Genomic DNA, 19,485 nt, shown 5'->3' with positions numbered 1-19,485 from the left:
TGACAGTGTCTTTATCTGTAGCCACGTGCTCAAGGTTTACAAACCTTGTAACGTGAGGGAAGTGAGATACTGCTGTCGCCTCTAAAACTGGAGCTTCAGATGGGTGCTGAGTAAGGCACTCGCAGGGGGCGACGAGTGCAGATTAGGCTGAACACTGTGAGTTGTAGAGTTGAGGAACAACTAGCTTATTGTTAAAGCAGGTAGGATTACATTTTGCAAGGCAAGGCATGTTAACAAGTGTAAGAGGATAACATGTAAGATCATTTGTTCTCCCAAATCCTTAGTCTGCCACATTTTTTTACTCCATACATGGGACCAGTCAGAGTTTCAGTCATCAGAGACAATGCGCTGCATGTTCTGCCCTCGATATACAGGGCTGGATCTCTGGATAGCAGCCCACAGGTGGCGAGGAGAGCGGTACATGGTAGCGACATAGCAGAGCTCACAGGCTGACAGCCATCATCTTTCCATATTGATATGGGTTTTGAGTATTTTTATACTTCAGTACTTTAAGTGTGAGTTTACCTGATCCTAAAAAACATGCCTCCAAGTTTTGCTGAAAGTGTTTCCGTGCCGAACATTCAGTGTGCCCCATGCCCCTGTGGCAGGGTGTTTCTTGTCCAGGGGTAAAGTTCTTTCTCTCCCAGAGTCTGACTGTCCCTTTGTACCCGTCATTCTGTCCTAATATCCATGTCCCCTAACCATGTTACTGAGATGCCTCGGCACATTATGAGTTACTTCCTGACCTGTACCGCCCACCCCATGCCCGTGTACTCCTCTGACCATGTCATACTCTACCAGCGTCTGTGCCTCCCACTCCTATGTCCATGTGCTCCTGTGTCCATGGGAGTGGGAGTGGGCACCTGTACCTTATGTGCAACAGTGTCAGTACACCACTTGCACACGTGTTTACTGCCCTGAGGGACTGCCATCCGGTCTCTTTGTAGCATGTGCATGTGGCACTGTGCTTGTGCCCCTGTGTTGGAATGCACCAGAGACCTTGGTGTACTGCCCCACTGTAGTGTTTCTTGCACCTAACACACTGTGTCCTTGTGTGTTTGCTAGAGCCTCCTGCCTTTAAACAGGCAGATATTCAATACCTCCAATTATTTCATTTGAAAGGGAGAGTACCTGCAGTTCTCAATCAAGTGTACTCCGAACAACTGGTCTGCGCCAGCAAAAGCCGGCAACAGGAGCTTCATTCAGTGAGAGCAATTGTTAACCTAGAATTGCTCGCGACTCATTTTGTGAGCAAATTTAGCTAAATTTTGCTAAGTCACTAATGCTTCTTACCTCATTGCTGTAGTTCCTGCAGGTACCTCTTACTTCATCGCTGTGGTTCCGGCAGTTATCTTATACCTCACCACTGTGATTCTTACAGGTAAATCACACCTCACTGCTGTGGCTCCTACTTCCCTGCTGTGGTTAGGTATCTCTTACATTGCTGTAGTTAATGCAAGTATCTCTAACCTTACCTGCTGTAGATCCTGTAGGTATCTCTTACTTCATCACAGTGGTTCCTTCAGGTGCCTCTCACCTCATCGCTCTAGTTCCTGCAAGTAACTCTTACCTCATTGATGTGGTTCCTTCAGGTACCACTTACCTCAATGCTGTCGATCCTGCAGGTATTTCGTACCTCATCACTGTAGTTCCTGCAGGTATTTCCTACCTCATCGATGTAGCTCCTGCAGGCATCTCCTTCCTCACAGCTGTCGTTTCCTCATATCACTAATCTCACCACTGAGACACCTGCAAGAATTGCATATGCCACCCCTGCAGTCCCTGCAGCCTGTCCAAGGCCTGCTGCCACAAAGACCTACCTTGGGTTGTCCATTCTGCAGAACGGGTGTCCAGTCTGCCCCATCCTGGCTGACAGAGACGGTGTACTCCTTCACATACATGGAGGTCAGCATGGCTTTGGCCCCTTGGGTGATGATGCCGGTCACCCTCACCCGTCTGTTGAAGTGCGCCTGCAGCCACTCCTTCTGGGAGTTCGCCTGGGGGGAGAAAGGTAAGTCTTCAGTCAGGAGCACCACAAGAGGGGAGAGTAGCTTTAATGTATGTAGGCAAAGTGCACTTTGGGTTTCTTACTGCCCCCTTGAATGTACCCACCCAGGAGAAGCAGAGTGCTCTGTAAACTGCGCCCTAGCTGTGGGACAGGACACATCTGATTATCTGGACAGATCCTACAAGGAAAGAACACTAGAAGCAGTCAACCTCTTCAACTACCACCTGTCAATCATCTGGCCTCAAGAACGAGCACCTCACCATCCCGGTCAGCCGACGTAAGGAGCTAGGAGTGACTATGGGCTCCAATCCCTCACCTGCACCTCAAGGAAATCAAGTCTCCCACTGAAGCTTTTACTTGTTGAGATGCCTTCGGCAAATTTCCCCCTTCTTTGGCATCGCTCCCCTTAGACTCACACACATGCTTATCCCTCGCCCGTTATGTTCTTATTATCGATTTGTTTATTATTATGTATTTTTATTATTATGTATTTTTGTTAACTATTCTTATGTTTGGGGGGGGTTGGGTTGGGGTTTTTCTATGTCTTGAAACCTGTGGTGGTCTCTTTTGAGGCTTCTATCATAACTTGTTCTGCCCTTGATAATGATGTTGTTCCTTATATTACCCATCTCATTAAACACTGTTGAGTGCTCGGATACCCACAAGGGTCATGTTCGTGCTATATAAAAAAAGTTCATCTTACACAAATTTTGACCATCCCACCCTTCCTAAAGGCTTGAACAGGTGGAGGCTGTTTCCTCGTCAAGGAGTCTAAGATATTGAACTTGAGACCAGCATGACTAGGACAAATGGACAAACACTTTGAGTTCTGGATAGCACCAAAAACCGGGTTCATCCCACCCCCATGATCACAGGATGCAGACAACAAACTATATATGTTGGGACGCAGGAGTATGCAAATAAGTTATTATCACACTTTATCCTTTATACCTACTGCATCTATGTACGCTGCACTATTTTAAGCATGTCTTTGAACCTCACAAATCACATAAAGTAGGGTGCCTACAAGAGAGATCGTAGATACTTCAAGAAGACTTCGGCCTACATTACCTGAGAAGTCATCACGTGGCACTATACTAAGCGAGAGTCAGATTAAAATGGGAAGGCCATCCTTAATGGAAGAGGATATCTCACACACATGATGGTGTCATGCTTCATTATCGGCATTATCTCCCCACCCCGGTAAGATGGTACTACCAGGGAGGACTCGACCTCTGCGAAGACTTGACAGTAGGAGGGAGTTCTTACATAAAACTGCTGGACAGGGCAGGATTCAGACCCTCTAAAAATACCTCAGAGTTCCTCGGTTATCACCTTTATTCGTCAGGACTCTAGGTATGTCTAAAACGCTTAGCTCAGCAGGTCAAAAGAGCTCAATGGCTCAGACCTGTCTGCTACTCACCAACATGTTTCTGCCCACAATAATTAGCCAATCTGGTCTGGGACATTCCTCAGGCCTCAAGGATCCCTACAAAAGTAGCCAATAGGCTAAAGTTATCCTAACTGGTAATGCAAACGCATCACCAAGCAACACAGTCACCATTAGTGAGTGTTCATCTCCAGGAAGGTGCCCCTTCTGACACATAAACAATCATTAGAAAATGGCGAGTTGCAACTTCTATTGGGGAGGCCCCATGTCACGCCTAGTCAGCCTGTGTCAGACAAAGATTCTTGGGGGAGACACCATGGTACCCCTAGTATGCTTGTGTCAGACTAAGACTCTTGCAGGAGGCCTCACGGCAGACTTACTATACGTGTGTCAAAGACTCTTGGGGGAGACCCCATGTCAGGCCTAGTATGCCTGTGTCAGACTAAGACTCTTGCAGGAGGCCTCACGGCAGACCTGCTATCCATGTGTCAAAGACTCTTGGGGAGAGCCCATGTCAGGCCTAGTATGCCTGTGTGTAAGAAAGTGCATCTTTTGGCATGGTTAGCCCCCACTTCTTTCCTGGAACATGATATGATTTTGACTGAAAGTGCAGCGGGTCCCTGCTGACCAGGTCCCCAGTGCCAGACCTCTTTCCCAACACTGTACCACAATTGGCACAACGTCAGCACCCCTGTAAGTCCCTAGTAAGTGGTACCCCTGGTACCTAGAGCATTGGGACTGAAGAGAGCCCTCCAGGGATGCAGCACAAATTGTGCCACCCTAGGGACCCCTCATCAAGGCCATGCACACTGCCATTGCAGGCTGCGGCACCCTAGGGACCCCTCATCAAGGCCATGCACACTGCCATTGCAGGCTGCGGCACCCTAGGGACCCCTCATCAAGGCCATGCACACTGCCATTGCAGGCTGCGGCACCCTAGGGACCCCTCATCAAGGCTATACACACTGCCATTGCAGGCTGCGGCACCCTAGGGACCCCTCATCAAGGCTATGCACACTGCCATTGCAGGCTGCGGCACCCTAGGGACCCCTCATCAAGGCCATGCACACTGCTATTGAAGGCTGCGGAACCCTAGGGACCCCTCATCAAGGCCATGCACACTGCCATTGCAGGCTGCGGCACCCTAGGGACCGCTCATCAAGGCCATGCACACTGCCATTGCAGGCTGCGGCACCCTAGGGACCCCTCATCAAGGCTATGCACACTGCCATTGCAGGCTGCGGCACCCTAGGGACCCCTCATCAAGGCTATGCACACTGCCATTGCAGGCTGCGGCACCCTAGGGACCCCTCATCAAGGCCATGCACACTGCTATTGAAGGCTGCGGAACCCTAGGGACCCCTCATCAAGGCCATGCACACTGCCATTGCAGGCTGTGGCACCCTAGGGACCCCTCATCAAGGCCATGCACACTGCCATTGCAGGCTGTGGCACCCTAGGGACCCCTCATCAAGGCCATGCACACTGCCATTGCAGACTACGGCACCCTAGGGACCCCTCATCAAGGCCATGCACACTGCCATTGAAGGCTGCGGCACCCTAGGGACCCCTCATCAAGGCCATGCACACTGCCATTTCAGGCTGCGGCACCCTAGGGACCCCTCATCAAGGCCATGCACACTGCCATTGCAGGCTGCGTGTCTTGGTGCAGACAAGAGTGAAGAGTCAACATGAATGAATGAATGAAAGAGCTTTTAGAGCACAGTAATCACCCCCAAAGGGGTATCTCTGCACTGCGAGCGGAGGTGTGGAAACTAGGAAGCTGAATCAATTGTTAAACAGTTCCATTTTCAGGAGTTTCCTGATCTTTCGGAAACAGAAAATTTGCGTAAGTGTATAGAAAGCAAGTTCCAGTATCTCGGGAAAAGATACAAGAGTGTTTGCCACCAGAGCGAAGTTTGTTGCACCCAGGGGCTATAAGAAGGGCCTTCTCCCCCGAGCGCAGAGATCTGCTCGGTAGATAGCGTGTAAGTTTCTCCGCCAGATATTTAGGACCTCTGTTATTAAGTGCTTTATGGACTACACAGCAGATTTTTAATGTAATTATTTTACGAATAGGAAGCCAATGGAGATGTCTTAGTAACGGGAGAGAAGTTGTTCTAGGCGGCATATTGAGGGCCAGCCCGCTGTCTTATTCTGAACCACTTGCAGCCTGTTCAGTACGGTCTCGTTAGCTGCTGCTAGACGGGTATTACTGTAGTCAAGACGGCTGATTACCAAGGCTTGGATCAGGGACTTGCGTACTGATAAAGGGAGGAGATGGAAGAAACTCTGAAGTAGAAGCTGCTTGATCTCTCATAGACAGAGAATGATCTCAATAGACTCCTGGGTTCTTCGCACTCTTTGCAGGAGTTGGGGCAGAGCCTAACTGTGACGGCCACCAGTCAGGGTACCACAGCATTTGCGAGTTGCCGAAGATTTAGATTTCGGTTTTTATCAGTATTAAGCTGGAGACAATTTATCATAAACCAACCAGAAATTGCTCTCATGCCTTCTGCGAACCGATTTGTGGTCGCAGCCAATTCATTGTCAAATGAAAAGAGAAGCTGGGTATCGTCAGCATACGAGAAGGGAGTAAACCCGTGGTCTCTAATAATTTTTGTAAGAGGGGCCACATATACATTGAATAGTGTGGGGCTAAGGCACGAGCCCTGTGTCACCCCCTTCATGAGAGGTCTAACACCAGAGCGAAAGGGACCTAAATTTACTGTCTGTGTCCGCTGCTCCAAAAAGCTAGGGAGCCATTGAAGTGCCGACCCTTGAATTCCAGTTCCATAGAGTCTTTGAAGGAGCTTATGATGGGGTACAGAATCGAAGGCTGCGGACAGGATTAGCAGCACGAGCGATACGGTCTTGTTATTGTCCACATCTAATCTGGTGAAATCTGTAACCCCTTTAAGAGTAGATTCGATGGAATAATTTACTAAAACCAGACTGCGAGGGGATTGTAGGTGTGCCATGAGCTTTCCATTAACATGTCTTTCAAGCAGTTTGCTCGTGAGTGAAAGAGGTGAAATGGGAGGGTAGTTACATAGCTCTGTTGGGGGTACATTGGCCTTTTTACAAATCGGGAGCACTTGCGCTGCCTTCCAGGCCAGGGGTACTTCCCCTCACTCAAGGATAGATTGAATACAGTGCAGATGGAAGGAGCGAGGTGTTTAGACAATAAGGAAACATGCGAGTTGGCATGAAGTCATTGGGAGGGCCAGACTTAGCTGTTCTTAGCATCTCTTCTACTGTAGAAATCTGTAAAGACGGGAAGCTTGTTACAACAGCGTCTAATCCTCCTGAGACTAAAGGGAGGGAGGTAAAAGTAACCAATGTTTCAGAATCATTGGGAAATTTATTGTATATTTTGTTAACTTTTTCTTCAAAAAAGTCGAAAATGTTCTCACATAAATCTAGGGAGTAAAGGGTTGATTTAGCACAGGCCCTAGGCGCCGTGAACAGGACCTTACAGAGTTCCTTTCAGGAGTTACCAGCTTGACTTAGATATGGGCTTTCCATGCCAACTTGAGGTTTTTATGGTAAAGAGCACGCGCGTTTTCAAATGTTTCTTTTTCGGTCTGAGTCTGGCTGTTTCGCCATATCTTCTCCAGTTTTTGCATTTGGATTTCTCTCTGCAGCTCAGAATGCTGTTTCTTGGGCGGAGCCAGGCATCAGTAACTGACTTTATGGCGTCCTGCAGTTGGTTCAGCCTGGCGTTGATATCACCAGGTTCATCAAAGGTGGGGGGTACGAACTCCTTCGCAGAAGTCTCCTCTGTGATCTTGTGCCATGGTCTCTTGTATAGCAGAAGGAAGGGGTGGGCATGCGCGTCACTTTGGTGACATTTAACTCAATTTAATCAGGGTGTGGTCCACCCAGACTACAGGGCAGGGGGGTGAGAGGGTAAACGAGGTGAATTAGTGAGAATAAGATCTAGGTACGACCTGGGAGTGCGTGGGCCTCCATGACTCTTTTCCAGCCCCGCAGACGCGCCATATCTTCAAGGAAATTGATAGAGTCCATATTTACACTGCTTTCTCTATGAATGTCGAAGGCTCCCAATAAAAGGAATTGTTTGGAAGAGATGACACGAGGAGCAGTCCTTTCCGTTCATTTTAATGAGCAATCCTTAAGCAGCCCCGGGGCGGGTATACCAAGGCGCCTTTCCCGCAGTCCTGGGGTGAGAGTTCCATCTTAAAGATACAGATCTCTATAGAATCCTCTGAGACTGTCTCTGTAATGTCTATTTTCAGAGATGCTTCATAAACCATCGCAAAGCCTCCGCCCACTTTTCTATCCCTATTTAAATGTAATATTCAGTACTTTTCCTAGAGAGCTAAGGTGAGGAGAAGGGTTTCGGCCATCTTTCTATTAGGAAACCTAAATCAGGGGAGCCTGAAATCCCAAATTTCAGTGGCATGTTTGGGGAGCGATCTTACATCGATTAGAAAGGCACTCCCACTATATGAGGGACTAAGAGGGGCCTGATCACCTGGAGTCGGTAGAGAGAGTGCTGTGGGCTTAAAGTCGGCTGGTTGGTCTAGAGGAAAGTATTGAATTCCCGCCTAAGTTTTTCATTGAGACTTTGGAAGTGACAGTAGTTACATGAAAACGGACCTCCAAGGTTGAGGGGGGTTATGCGACATCTATTTGAGCCGTCTCTAGTCTTTGCTATATGGCTGATTTGTTTAAGTTCAAAGACAAAGTAAGTAAATCTAGGTGTAGGGTCGGTGGTAAATGGGGCAGGGGTCCAGGCTCCTGGCGACGGCTGGGCGCGGACTGGCGCAGACGGGCTTCCCTGTGTCTTCAGCTATGCCCACAGACACTGCGTGAGATATAGGTAAGTCACTAATACTGCAGGCCTTTTATACCTAAGGCAGGGTGCACTATATCCCATGTGTGGTCATATCAGCCTGAGCAGATATGGCCCTGCAGTATCCAAGTCCATTCTTGGATATTGTAGGTGTGCAGGGAAGCCATAGAGAACACATGGGCTGGACACCAGTCATTACGAGTTCCCCAGCACCATGATGACTTCACTGTACTCACAGATGTTTGGTACCAAACATCCCATCTTAATTAACCCACGCTGATGCCAGTGTTGGATTTATTAATAAATTAACACAGAGGGCACCTTAGAGGTGTCCCCTGAAAACCTACCAACTACTGGTGTGGTCTCTGACTAGTCTCAGCCAGTCACCACCAGACATGTTTCTGACCTCATGAGGGGAGAGCCTTTGCTCTCAAAGGCCGGGAACAATGCTTGCTCTGGGCGGAGGTGCTTCACACCTCCTCCAGGCAGCATTGAATTTCAAGGCGGGAAGCTTCAGAGGTGATACCACCTTTGAAATGAGACCCAGACTCCTCCAGTTAGTGGAGAATGCCAACCCTCCTGTCCTGACCCCACTTTTGGTGAGAGGACGGGTGGGAAAATGTGTAAGATCCGAAAGAGTACCCACATTCAACCAGTAGCACCCCTAAGGTGGAGCAGGTGATGTGGACCCCACTTTCCAATCCCTCCATCTTGGGATGGAAGGAACAGCCTATCAGTGTCAGGGTTGTGTCCCTTCCCACAGGAAGTGGTCACTTAGAGGGTGTAGACACCCTAAAGGTAGGTAGCCTGTTGGCTACTGCCTGGCACCCCCTTTAAAGCCCCTACATGTAGTATTTAGGTGGCCCTCCTAGACCCCGAACTTCAGATTCGACGGACCTAAAGAAGAACCGGGCAAAGAACAGCTGCTGAACCCGAGACCAGAGTACCTGCTGCAGAATTGTGTCGTGAAACCCTGCCTGCTGCTTCAAGACTCAACCATCGTGGTGTGCTGTCTCGTCCTGCTACTGTGAGGCATCTAAGAATCCCAGAGGACCTCCAGACCTTCACCAATTGCAGAAGAACTCCCTTGGATTAGAGAAACTACTCCTCTACAGATCGCAGGCCCCAAACCCGCAGAGTCCGGCTTACCGGCTTCCCTCTCACTGGCGACGCAGATGAGGCAACCAAATCCAGAAGAGGTACACCAGCTCTGGAGGGTCAGACCCATCTCCCCACAGAGTGTGATGATACCAGGACCTACCAGAGCTGTGCTGAAGCAATACCTGGGGTACCAAAACCCCTGCAACCTTCACTGAGACAAAGAGTCCAATTCGGACTCCAAGTGCCCAGGAAGAAAGCACGCATCGAGGAATGTCAAGACCCTTGAGACCTACTCCGTGAGTGGCCAGCAGTCCGGAAATCATCCCTGCTACCTGCCTGCCCCTGAACATGAAGAACGCTTTGCTGCACAGAGCCCAGCTGACCAACTTGCTCTGCATCCAGCCTGGGTATCGATGAACCAGCTGTGCTCTCATGCTCCCGACCCCTTGTGACCTGATCGTTCATTTGGGATCCCTCAGACTTACTTGTAAGAGCCCTTGTGCAGCCTGTTTTGAGGTAGCCCCCTTCTTTTTAGAGTGCCTGCTACCAACAACTCCAGCACTTTTCTCCCGGCCGAATCTGGGATGCTTCGAACAAACTGCTGGTGGAACATTGGACCTGGGCTTGCTACTGTCCTAAAACCAGAAGGCGAATCCAGAGAACTGCCTAAACAATTTTCTGTACATTTTTGTGTTTTCTCCCATAGGAATGCATTGTGTGTACTCGTGCACAACTGTGAGTTATTTTCCGAACTTTGAAAATTCACAACAAAATAAGTACTTACCTGCGAACAAAATTCTTGGTCTTAAAAATGATATAAAATTAAGGGGCCGATTACAATGCGGTCGGAAAAGGCTCCGACTGTCGGTCACAAACTTTCCGACCATATTGTAAAAGGTCGTTTGGATTCCTTGCCAACTGCCTCATTACGATGGAGGCGGTCAAAAAGGAATCTGATCAGTCATTCCGACCGGCGTCTGAATGCAGCCAGTAATCTCAAGGGTGGCTTTTTCTGCCTGAGGGATTACAATGTTGGGTTTCTGCAGCCTTTCCCTGCCAGCCTTTCTGACACAGAAAGACTGTCGGAACTCAACTTTGGGGGCCACCAGCAGGGCCCCCTTGGGTGCACGGCCTCCAGTTGGAGGCCCCTGTTGATCCGTGCCCCCGTGGCAGGCACCTCAAGGTGCCTGCCACGGGGTGCAGGGATGAACTACACCTCCTATTTTACAATGGGAGCATGCATTCTGGCAGGAATACATGCTCCTATTGTAATGCATAGGAATGCAACCGAACAGTGTTCGTCGCAACCTAATTAGTCGGTCTTGACCGCCGACCAGGTGTCGGTTGGTCCCATGTCCGAGACGATACTCCGCCCGACATCGTAATAGGGCCCCAAGTTTTATTTTTGCATATTGGTCTCGGATGTATTCTTGAGTGTGTCTCAGTTATTGCCTCAGTGAGTACAACAAGTGCTTAACACTGTCCTCTGATAAGCCTAACTGCTCGCCCACACTACCACAAATAGAGAACTAGTATTATCTACCTTTGCCTCTGTCAGCCAATTTGGGGTTGACTGGACTCTCTGCACAGTGTACTTCTTTTTAGTGCTATATATAGAAACTAAGCTTCCTACACTGTGTCAGACAAAGCCTCTTGCAAGAGACCCCATGTTAGACCTAGTCAGCCTGTGTCAGAAAAAGATCCCTGCAGAGACCCCATGTCAGACCTAGTCAGCCTGTGTCAGACAAAGATCCCTGCAGAGACCCCATGTCAGACCTAGCATCCCTGTGTCAGACAAAGATCCCTGCAGAGACCCCATGTCAGACCTAGTGTCCTTGTGCCAGACAAAGATCCCTGCAGAGACCCCATGTCATACCTAGTGTCCTTGTGTCAGACAAAGATCCCTGCAGAGACCCCATGTCAGACCTAGTGTCCTTGTGTCAGACAAAGATCCCTGCAGAGACCCCATGTCAGACCTAGTGTCCTTGTGTCAGGCAAAGATCCCTGCAGAGACCCCATGTCAGACCTAGTGTCCCTGTGTCAGACAAAGATCCCTGCAGAGACCCCATGTCAGACCTAGTGTCCTTGTGTCAGACAAAGGTCCCTGCAGAGACCCCATGTCAGACCTAGTGTCCCTGTGTCAGGCAAAGATCCCTGCAGAGACCCCATGTCAGACCTAGCACCCCTGTGTCAGACAAAGATCCCTGCAGAGACCCCATGTCAGACCTAGTGTCCATGTGTCAGGCAAAGATCCCTGCAGAGACCCCATGTCAGACCTAGTGTCCCTGTGTCAGACAAAGATCCCTGCAGAGACCCCATGTCAGACCTAGTGTCCTTGTGTCAGACAAAGATCCCTGCAGAGACCCCATGTCAGACCTAGTGTCCCTGTGTCAGACAAAGATCCCTGCAGAGACCCCATGTCAGACCTAGTGTCCTTGTGTCAGACAAAGGTCCCTGCAGAGACCCCATGTCAGACCTAGTGTCCCTGTGTCAGGCAAAGATCCCTGCAGAGACCCCATGTCAGACCTAGCACCCCTGTGTCAGACAAAGATCCCTGCAGAGACCCCATGTCATACCTAGCGTCCTTGTGTCAGACAAAGATCCCTGCAGAGACCCCATGTCAGACCTAGTGTCCTTGTGCCAGACAAAGATCCCTGCGGAGACCCCATGTCAGACCTAGTGTCCCTGTGTCAGACAAAGATCCCTGCAGAGACCCCATGTCAGACCTAGTGTCCCTGTGTCAGACAAAGATCCCTGCGGAGACCCCATGTCAGACCTAGTGTCCCTGTGTCAGACAAAGATCCCTGCAGAGACCCCATGTCAGACCTAGTGTCCCTGTGTCAGACAAAGATCCCTGCAGACACCCCATGTCAGACCTAGTGTCCCTGTGTCAGACAAAGATCCCTGCAGAGACCCCATGTCAGACCTAGCATCCCTGTGTCAGACAAAGCCTCTTGCAAGAGACCCCATGTTAGACCTAGTCAGCCTGTGTCAGACAAAGATCCCTGCAGAGACCCCATGTCAGACCTAGCATCCCTGTGTCAGACAAAGATCCCTGCAGAGACCCCATGTCAGACCTAGTGTCCTTGTGCCAGACAAAGATCCCTGCAGAGACCCCATGTCATACCTAGTGTCCTTGTGTCAGACAAAGATCCCTGCAGAGACCCCATGGCAGACCTAGTGTCCTTGTGTCAGACAAAGATCCCTGCAGAGACCCCATGTCAGACCTAGTGTCCTTGTGTCAGGCAAAGATCCCTGCAGAGACCCCATGTCAGACCTAGTGTCCCTGTGTCAGACAAAGATCCCTGCAGAGACCCCATGTCAGACCTAGTGTCCTTGTGTCAGACAAAGGTCCCTGCAGAGACCCCATGTCAGACCTAGTGTCCCTGTGTCAGGCAAAGATCCCTGCAGAGACCCCATGTCAGACCTAGTGTCCCTGTGTCAGACAAAGATCCCTGCAGAGACCCCATGTCATACCTAGTGTCCCTGTGTCAGACAAAGATCCCTGCAGAGACCCCATGTCAGACCTAGTGTCCTTGTGTCAGACAAAGGTCCCTGCAGAGACCCCATGTCAGACCTAGTGTCCCTGTGTCAGGCAAAGATCCCTGCAGAGACCCCATGTCATACCTAGCGTCCTTGTGTCAGACAAAGATCCCTGCAGAGACCCCATGTCAGACCTAGTGTCCTTGTGCCAGACAAAGATCCCTGCGGAGACCAAATGTCAGACCTAGTGTCCCTGTGTCAGACAAAGATCCCTGCAGAGACCCCATGTCAGACCTAGTGTCCCTGTGTCAGACAAAGATCCCTGCGGAGACCCCATGTCAGACCTAGTGTCCTTGTGTCAGGCAAAGATCCCTGCAGAGACCCCATGTCAGACCTAGTGTCCCTGTGTCAGGCAAAGATCCCTGCAGAGACCCCATGTCAGACCTAGTGTCCCTGTGTCAGACAAAGATCCCTGCAGAGACCCCATGTCAGACCTAGTGTCCTTGTGTCAGACAAAGATCCCTGCAGAGACTCCATGTCAGACCTAGCGTCCTTGTGTCAGACAAAGATCCCTGCAGAGACCCCATGTCAGACCTAGCGTCCTTGTGTCAGGCAAAGATCCCTGCAGAGACCCCATGTCAGACCTAGTGTCCCTGTGTCAGGCAAAGATCCCTGCAGAGACCCCATGTCAGACCTAGTGTCCCTGTGTCAGACAAAGATCCCTGCAGAGACCCCATGTCAGACCTAGTGTCCTTGTGTCAGACAAAGATCCCTGCAGAGACCCCATGTCAGACCTAGCGTCCTTGTGTCAGACAAAGATCCCTGCAGAGACCCCATGTCAGACCTAGCGTCCCTGTGTCAGACAAAGATCCCTGCGGAGACCCCATGTCAGACCTAGTGTCCCTGTGTCAGACAAAGATCCCTGCGGAGACCCCATGTCAGACCTAGTGTCCCTGTGTCAGACAAAGATCCCTGCAGAGACCCCATGTCAGACCTAGCGTCCTTGTGTCAGACAAAGATCCCTGCAGAGACCCCATGTCAGACCTAGTGTCCCTGTGTCAGACAAAGATCCCTGCGGAGACCCCATGTCAGACCTAGTGTCCCTGTGTCAGACAAAGATCCCTGCAGAGACCCCATGTCAGACCTAGTGTCCCTGTGTCAGACAAAGATCCCTGCAGAGACCCCATGTCAGACCTAGCGTCCTTGTGTCAGACAAAGATCCCTGCAGAGACCCCATGTCAGACCTAGCGTCCTTGTGTCAGGCAAAGATCCCTGCAGAGACCCCATGTCAGACCTAGTGTCCCTGTGTCAGGCAAAGATCCCTGCAGAGACCCCATGTCAGACCTAGTGTCCCTGTGTCAGACAAAGATCCCTGCAGAGACCCCATGTCAGACCTAGTGTCCTTGTGTCAGACAAAGATCCCTGCAGAGACCCCATGTCAGACCTAGCGTCCTTGTGTCAGACAAAGATCCCTGCAGAGACCCCATGTCAGACCTAGTGTCCCTGTGTCAGACAAAGATCCCTGCAGAGACCCCATGTCAGACCTAGTGTCCCTGTGTCAGACAAAGATCCCTGCAGAGACCCCATGTCAGACCTAGTGTCCTTGTGTCAGGCAAAGATCCCTGCAGAGACCCCATGTCAGACCTAGTGTCCCTGTGTCAGACAAAGATCCCTGCGGAGACCCCATGTCAGACCTAGTGTCCTTGTGTCAGGCAAAGATCCCTGCAGAGACCCCATGTCAGACCTAGTGTCCCTGTGCCAGATAAAGATCCCTGCAGAGACCCCATGTCAGACCTAGTGTCCTTGTGTCAGACAAAGATTCTTGGGGAGATCCCATGCCAGACTTGGCGTCAATTAGCCCGATTTAGAATTTGGTGGATGAGTTACTCCATCAAACACGTGATGCATATCTGTCCACCTTATTACAAGCTCAGTTTATCCTAATGCAAGTGTAATATGGCAAACAGGATATCTGTGACGTTTGTGATGGAGTAACACATTCACCAAACTCTAAATCAGGCTTAAAGACTCTGGCAAGAGATGTATTGGGCGCGGTATCTGTGTCAGAAAAACACTCTTGTGGGGGAACTCACGTCAGGCCAAGGACCCTTGTTACCTTCGGTCTCCAAGCATTAATCCTCCCCTGGAGATTGAGTCGTGCCAGGCTCGGCTCCCAGGTGGAGAAGACATTGTCTATGTAGGACGAGGCTCGTATCTGCTTGTTCGCGATGGCTTTGCTCTCCATCCCAAGGGGCATGGAACAACCTGGAATAAAAGGAAGAGAGTGAGGTACCTCCACTTTATATTCACCTATTTATAACAACTGCAACAAGATCATGGTACCTCTAGACTCTGCCAATGCCAGTTTCACTGCAAGAAGAACCACAAAAAAACTGCATTGTACTCGGCGCCAGTAGGAAGAAGTCTTCTAAGTAACTCTAATCCAACACAGCAGCGGAAGAAAAAACACTTTCAAAATACTGCACAGCTAGTCAGCAGCAGCTGGAAGACTGATTATAAACTGCACTCCCATTCAGAAGCAGCTGGAAGACTGATTATAAACAGCACTCCAGGTCAGCAGCAGCTGAAGACTGATTATAAACAGCACTCCAGGTCAGCAGCAGCTGGAAGACTAATTATAAACAGCACTCTCAGTCAGCAGCAGCTGGCAGACTGATTTTAAACAGCACTCCAGGTCAGCAGCAGCTGAAGACTGATTATAAACAGCACTACCAGTCAGCAGCAGCTGGAAGACTGATTATAAACAGCACTCCCAGACAGCAGCAGCTGGAAGACTTGATATAAATTGCACTCCTAGTCAGTAGTAGCTGGAAGACTGATTATAAACTGCACTCCTAGTCAGCACCAGCTTGAAAACTGATTATAAACAGCACTACCAGTCAGCAGCAGCTGGAAGACTGATTATAAACAGCACTCCCAGACAGCAGCAGCTGGAAGACTTGATATAAATTGCACTCCTAGTCAGTAGTAGCTGGAAGACTGATTATAAACTGCACTCCTAATCAGTAGCAGCTGGGAGACTGATTATAAACTGCACTCCTAGTCAGTAGCAGCTGGAAGACTGATTATAAACTGCACTCCTAGTCATCAGCAACTGGAACACTGATTATAAACTGCACTCCTAGTCATCAGCAACTGTTTATAAACTGCACTCCTAGTCAGCAGCACCTGAAAGACTGATTACAAACTGCTCTCCTAGTCAGCAGCAGCTGGAAGACTGATTATGAACTGCACTCCCAGTCAGCATCAGATGGAAGACTTCATATAAACTGCATTCCCATTCTGCAGCAGTTGGAAGACTGATTATAAACAGGACTCCCAGTTGAACCAGCTAGAAGACTGATTATAAACTCTACTCCATGTCAGCACCAGCTGGAAAACTTCACATAAACTACACCACCACTCAGTACCAGCTGGGTGACTTGAAATAAACTGCACCACCACTCAGTGGAGTGGAATAGTTTGGGTGGATTAGAGTAGAGTAGATTGGAATGTAGTGTGGCAGATTGGAGTGAGGAAGATTGGAGTGGGGTAGGATAAAGAGGGATGATTGGAGTGGGGTATTTTAGATTCGGGTAGAGTGGAGTGGAATAGAATAGAGGGGAGTGGGGTCGATTGGAGAGGAACAGGTTGGAGTCTAGTGGGTTTGATTGGAGTGGGGTAGAGTGGGGTGTGGCAGTTTGCAGTAGGGAGGGGCAGAGTGGCGTGGATTGGAGTGGGGTAGAGTGTGGTAGATTGGAGTGGACTAGACAGAGGTAGATTGGAATGGGGTAGATTGGGGTGAGGTAGATTGGGGAGGGGTAGATTGGAGTAGGGTAGACTGGGGTGGCGTGAGGTGGGGTAGATGGGAGCGTGGTGGATTGGGTGGAGTGGGTTAGAATGGAGTGGAGTGTGGTAGATTGGATCAAAGGCGAGTGGGGTAGTTTTGAGTAGAGTGGTGGAGTGGAGAGAAGAAGGTTAGAGAGGAGTGGAGTGGGGTAGATTGGGTGGATTGGAGTGTGGTAGATCAATCAATCAAAGCAGATTTATAGAGCACTACTTATCACCCATGAGGGTATCCGGGTGCTGGGAGGGAGGGACGAGAGAATGCCGCAGCTCCAGGCTATCTGTTGAATAGTTTCAGTTTCTCCCTGAACTCCTGAGGGTTTGGGGCTGTTAGGAGTTGGAGGGGGAGGCCGTTCCAGTGTTTAGCGGTCTAGTGGAGGAAGGTGCGGCCGCCGCTTTTGATTCTAAGGATGCAGGAAGTGTTGAAAACACAGAGGGACATGGAGAGTAATTGTCAAATGGGTTAGTGGAAGTTTACTTTGTGGTTAAGGTAGGTTGGGCCAGTGTTGTGAAGGGTTTTGTGGGTGCGGATGAGGAGTTTGAACTGGCATCGTTTGTTAATGGGGAGCCAGCGCAGTGCTTTGAAGTGGGGTGTTATGTGGGTTTGCCTAGGAAGGTCTAGGGCAAGCCTTGCTGCTGCGGCGGCTGGTGACAAGGGCTTGGGTGATGGTGTTTCTAGTGTTGGTGGGGAGCCACTTGAAAATTATCTTCAGAATGTGGAAGTTGTGGAAGCATGCAGAAGAGGCAGCATTCACCTGTTTTTCATTGTGAGCTTACTGTCAAATGTAATGCCTAGGTTTTTAGTGTGTTCTGTGGGTGTGGAGGCGAGTTCGGCTGGCCACCAGGTGTCGTTCCAGGGTGAGGTGATGCCTCCGAAGATCAGTATCTCGTTTTGATGGTGTGAAGATTGAGGCACTTGCTCTGCATCCAACTGGCAAAGTTGGTCATGCAACTGTGGAAAGGGGAGTAGGGAGATTGGTTGGTAGTTCTTGAGGTCTTCGTGGTCTGCAGAGGCTTTTTGTAGGAGGGGTATTACCTCCGTGTGCTTCCAGGCTTCTGAGAAGTATGCTGAGGAGATGGAGGTGCTGAGGATGGTGGTGAGCTTTTGGCTGATGGAGTTGATTTCTTTGTTGAACATATGGTGGTGGCAAGGGGTCTCTGGGTGCTCCTGAGTGTATGAAGCTCATGATGGTGGTGGTGGTTTGTGTTGCGAGGGTGCCCCATGTAGTGATAGTTGCTGTGTTATGGTATTTTTTGGTGGGGAGGGTGTTGATGCTTTCTAGGGGAGGTTGGAGGTCTAAGTTTTTGTAGATTATAGCGATTTTGTTGTGAAAAACTCTGCGAGGGAGTCGCAGCAATCCTTAGAGGGGTGATGGTGTTCTCTGTAGCTGTGGGGTTGGAGAACTCCTTGACGATGCGGAAGAGTTCCTTGCTGCTGTTGGAGCAGCTTTGAGGCGGATGTTGAGGGCGTCCTTCTTGGCATTTTTTAGTTGAGTGTGGTAGTTGCTTACTGCCAATTTTAATCTCTCTTTGTTGGAGGGGGTCTTGCTGGTGCACCAGATGCTTTCGAGATTCTTAGTTTCGTTTGGTGTTTAGGAGTGTGTCTGTGAAGCAGTAGGCATGGTGAGGGCTCTGTTATGTTTGGAGGGTCTGAGGGGTGTGAATGTGTCAGCGCAGTTGGTAATCCAGGTGTTGAAGTTTTCGATGGCCTCATCTGGGTTAAGGAAGGAGTGTGGCAGTGATGTGTTGAGGGTGTGAGTCCAGAGGTCCACTGTTAATTTCTTCCAGCTACTGTAGGAGGTGCTGGAGGGTTTTGTAGTAGGGCTGGTCATGCATGAGATATAGAAGTGTACTATTGAGTGGTCAGACTAAGTGACTTCGCTGGTATGGCAGTTCCTGGTTCTGTTGCTGCCGGAAACAATGGGGTCCAGTTTGTGTCCAACAAAGTGTGTGAGGTCAGTGACTAACTGGGAGAGTCTGAGGATGTCCATGATTTTGAGGAGGTTGGATGAGTTGGCGTTGGTGGGGTCTTCCAGGTGGAAGTTGAGGTCCCCTAGAAAGATGTAGTCTTTGCAGTGGATGGAAAGGGGGGTGATGAAATCTGAGATGGCCTCACAGAAGGCAGGACCGAGGGGGTCTGTACGTGAGGGTGCCTCTTAGAGTAGTTTTGCTGTTGATCCAGAAATGTTGGTGTTCCATGATGGGGGTGCGAGAGTCCATGGTGGCTGTGCAGTTGATTCACTCTTTGTGGATGATGGTTATTTCGCCACACTGCTTGTTGGCAGACAGGAGTGGAGTGGGGTAGATTGTGGTAGAGTAGGGTAGATTGCAGTAGAGTGGGGTAGATTAGAGTGGAGAGGAGCTGGACAGATTGCAATAGAGTTTGAGTGGATTGGGGTAAATTGGAATGGATTGGGGAAAATTGGACTGGGGTAGATTAGAGTGGACTGGAGCGGATTACATTGGAGCGGGGTAGATTGGAGTGGAGTCGGGTAGATTGGGGTGGAGTTGATTGGATTGGGGTGGATTAGGGTAGATTGGGTGTGGTAGATTGGAGTGGATTGGAGTGGAGTTGGGTAGACTGGGGTATATTGGACAGATTTGAGAGGACCATTTGGGTTAGACCTGTGTCATCCAACAGGCCTTTTTTGAGTCTCCTAAATCTAATATTACACTTATTAACATTTACACAAGAGGGAGCAGAGGAGGGGCTCAATCACACACAAATCAAGCAATGGAAGGTTTACTTGACCAACTTTTTGTTAATCAATATCTTATAATAGTGGGAGATTTTAATTCTACCTTTGAACCGCTTGATATTCACAGGGCTCAAGT

The 19,485-nt window shown here is 49.7% G+C and overlaps 1 protein-coding gene across 1 annotated transcript in view; it reads right to left on the bottom strand.

The window, feature by feature from the left end:
* The window catches only part of F8 (coagulation factor VIII), a 589,495-nt gene that overhangs the window by 75,177 nt on the left and 494,833 nt on the right, over positions 1-19,485 (bottom strand). Inside the window, exons 24-25 of the mRNA XM_085630970.1 lie at positions 14,921-15,069; positions 1,821-1,997 (exon numbers count right to left, since the gene is read on the bottom strand). Of these exons, the coding sequence (XP_085487096.1) occupies positions 1,821-1,997; positions 14,921-15,069 (326 nt within the window). The remainder of the gene's footprint in view (positions 1-1,820; positions 1,998-14,920; positions 15,070-19,485) is intronic.

Source organism: Triturus cristatus, chromosome 10, assembly GCF_964204655.1.
Source record: "Triturus cristatus chromosome 10, aTriCri1.1, whole genome shotgun sequence".
Classification (NCBI taxonomy): Eukaryota; Metazoa; Chordata; class Amphibia; order Caudata; family Salamandridae; genus Triturus; species Triturus cristatus.
The sequence above is the reverse complement of the archived record's forward strand: the minus strand, read 5'-3'. Positions and strand labels throughout refer to the sequence as shown.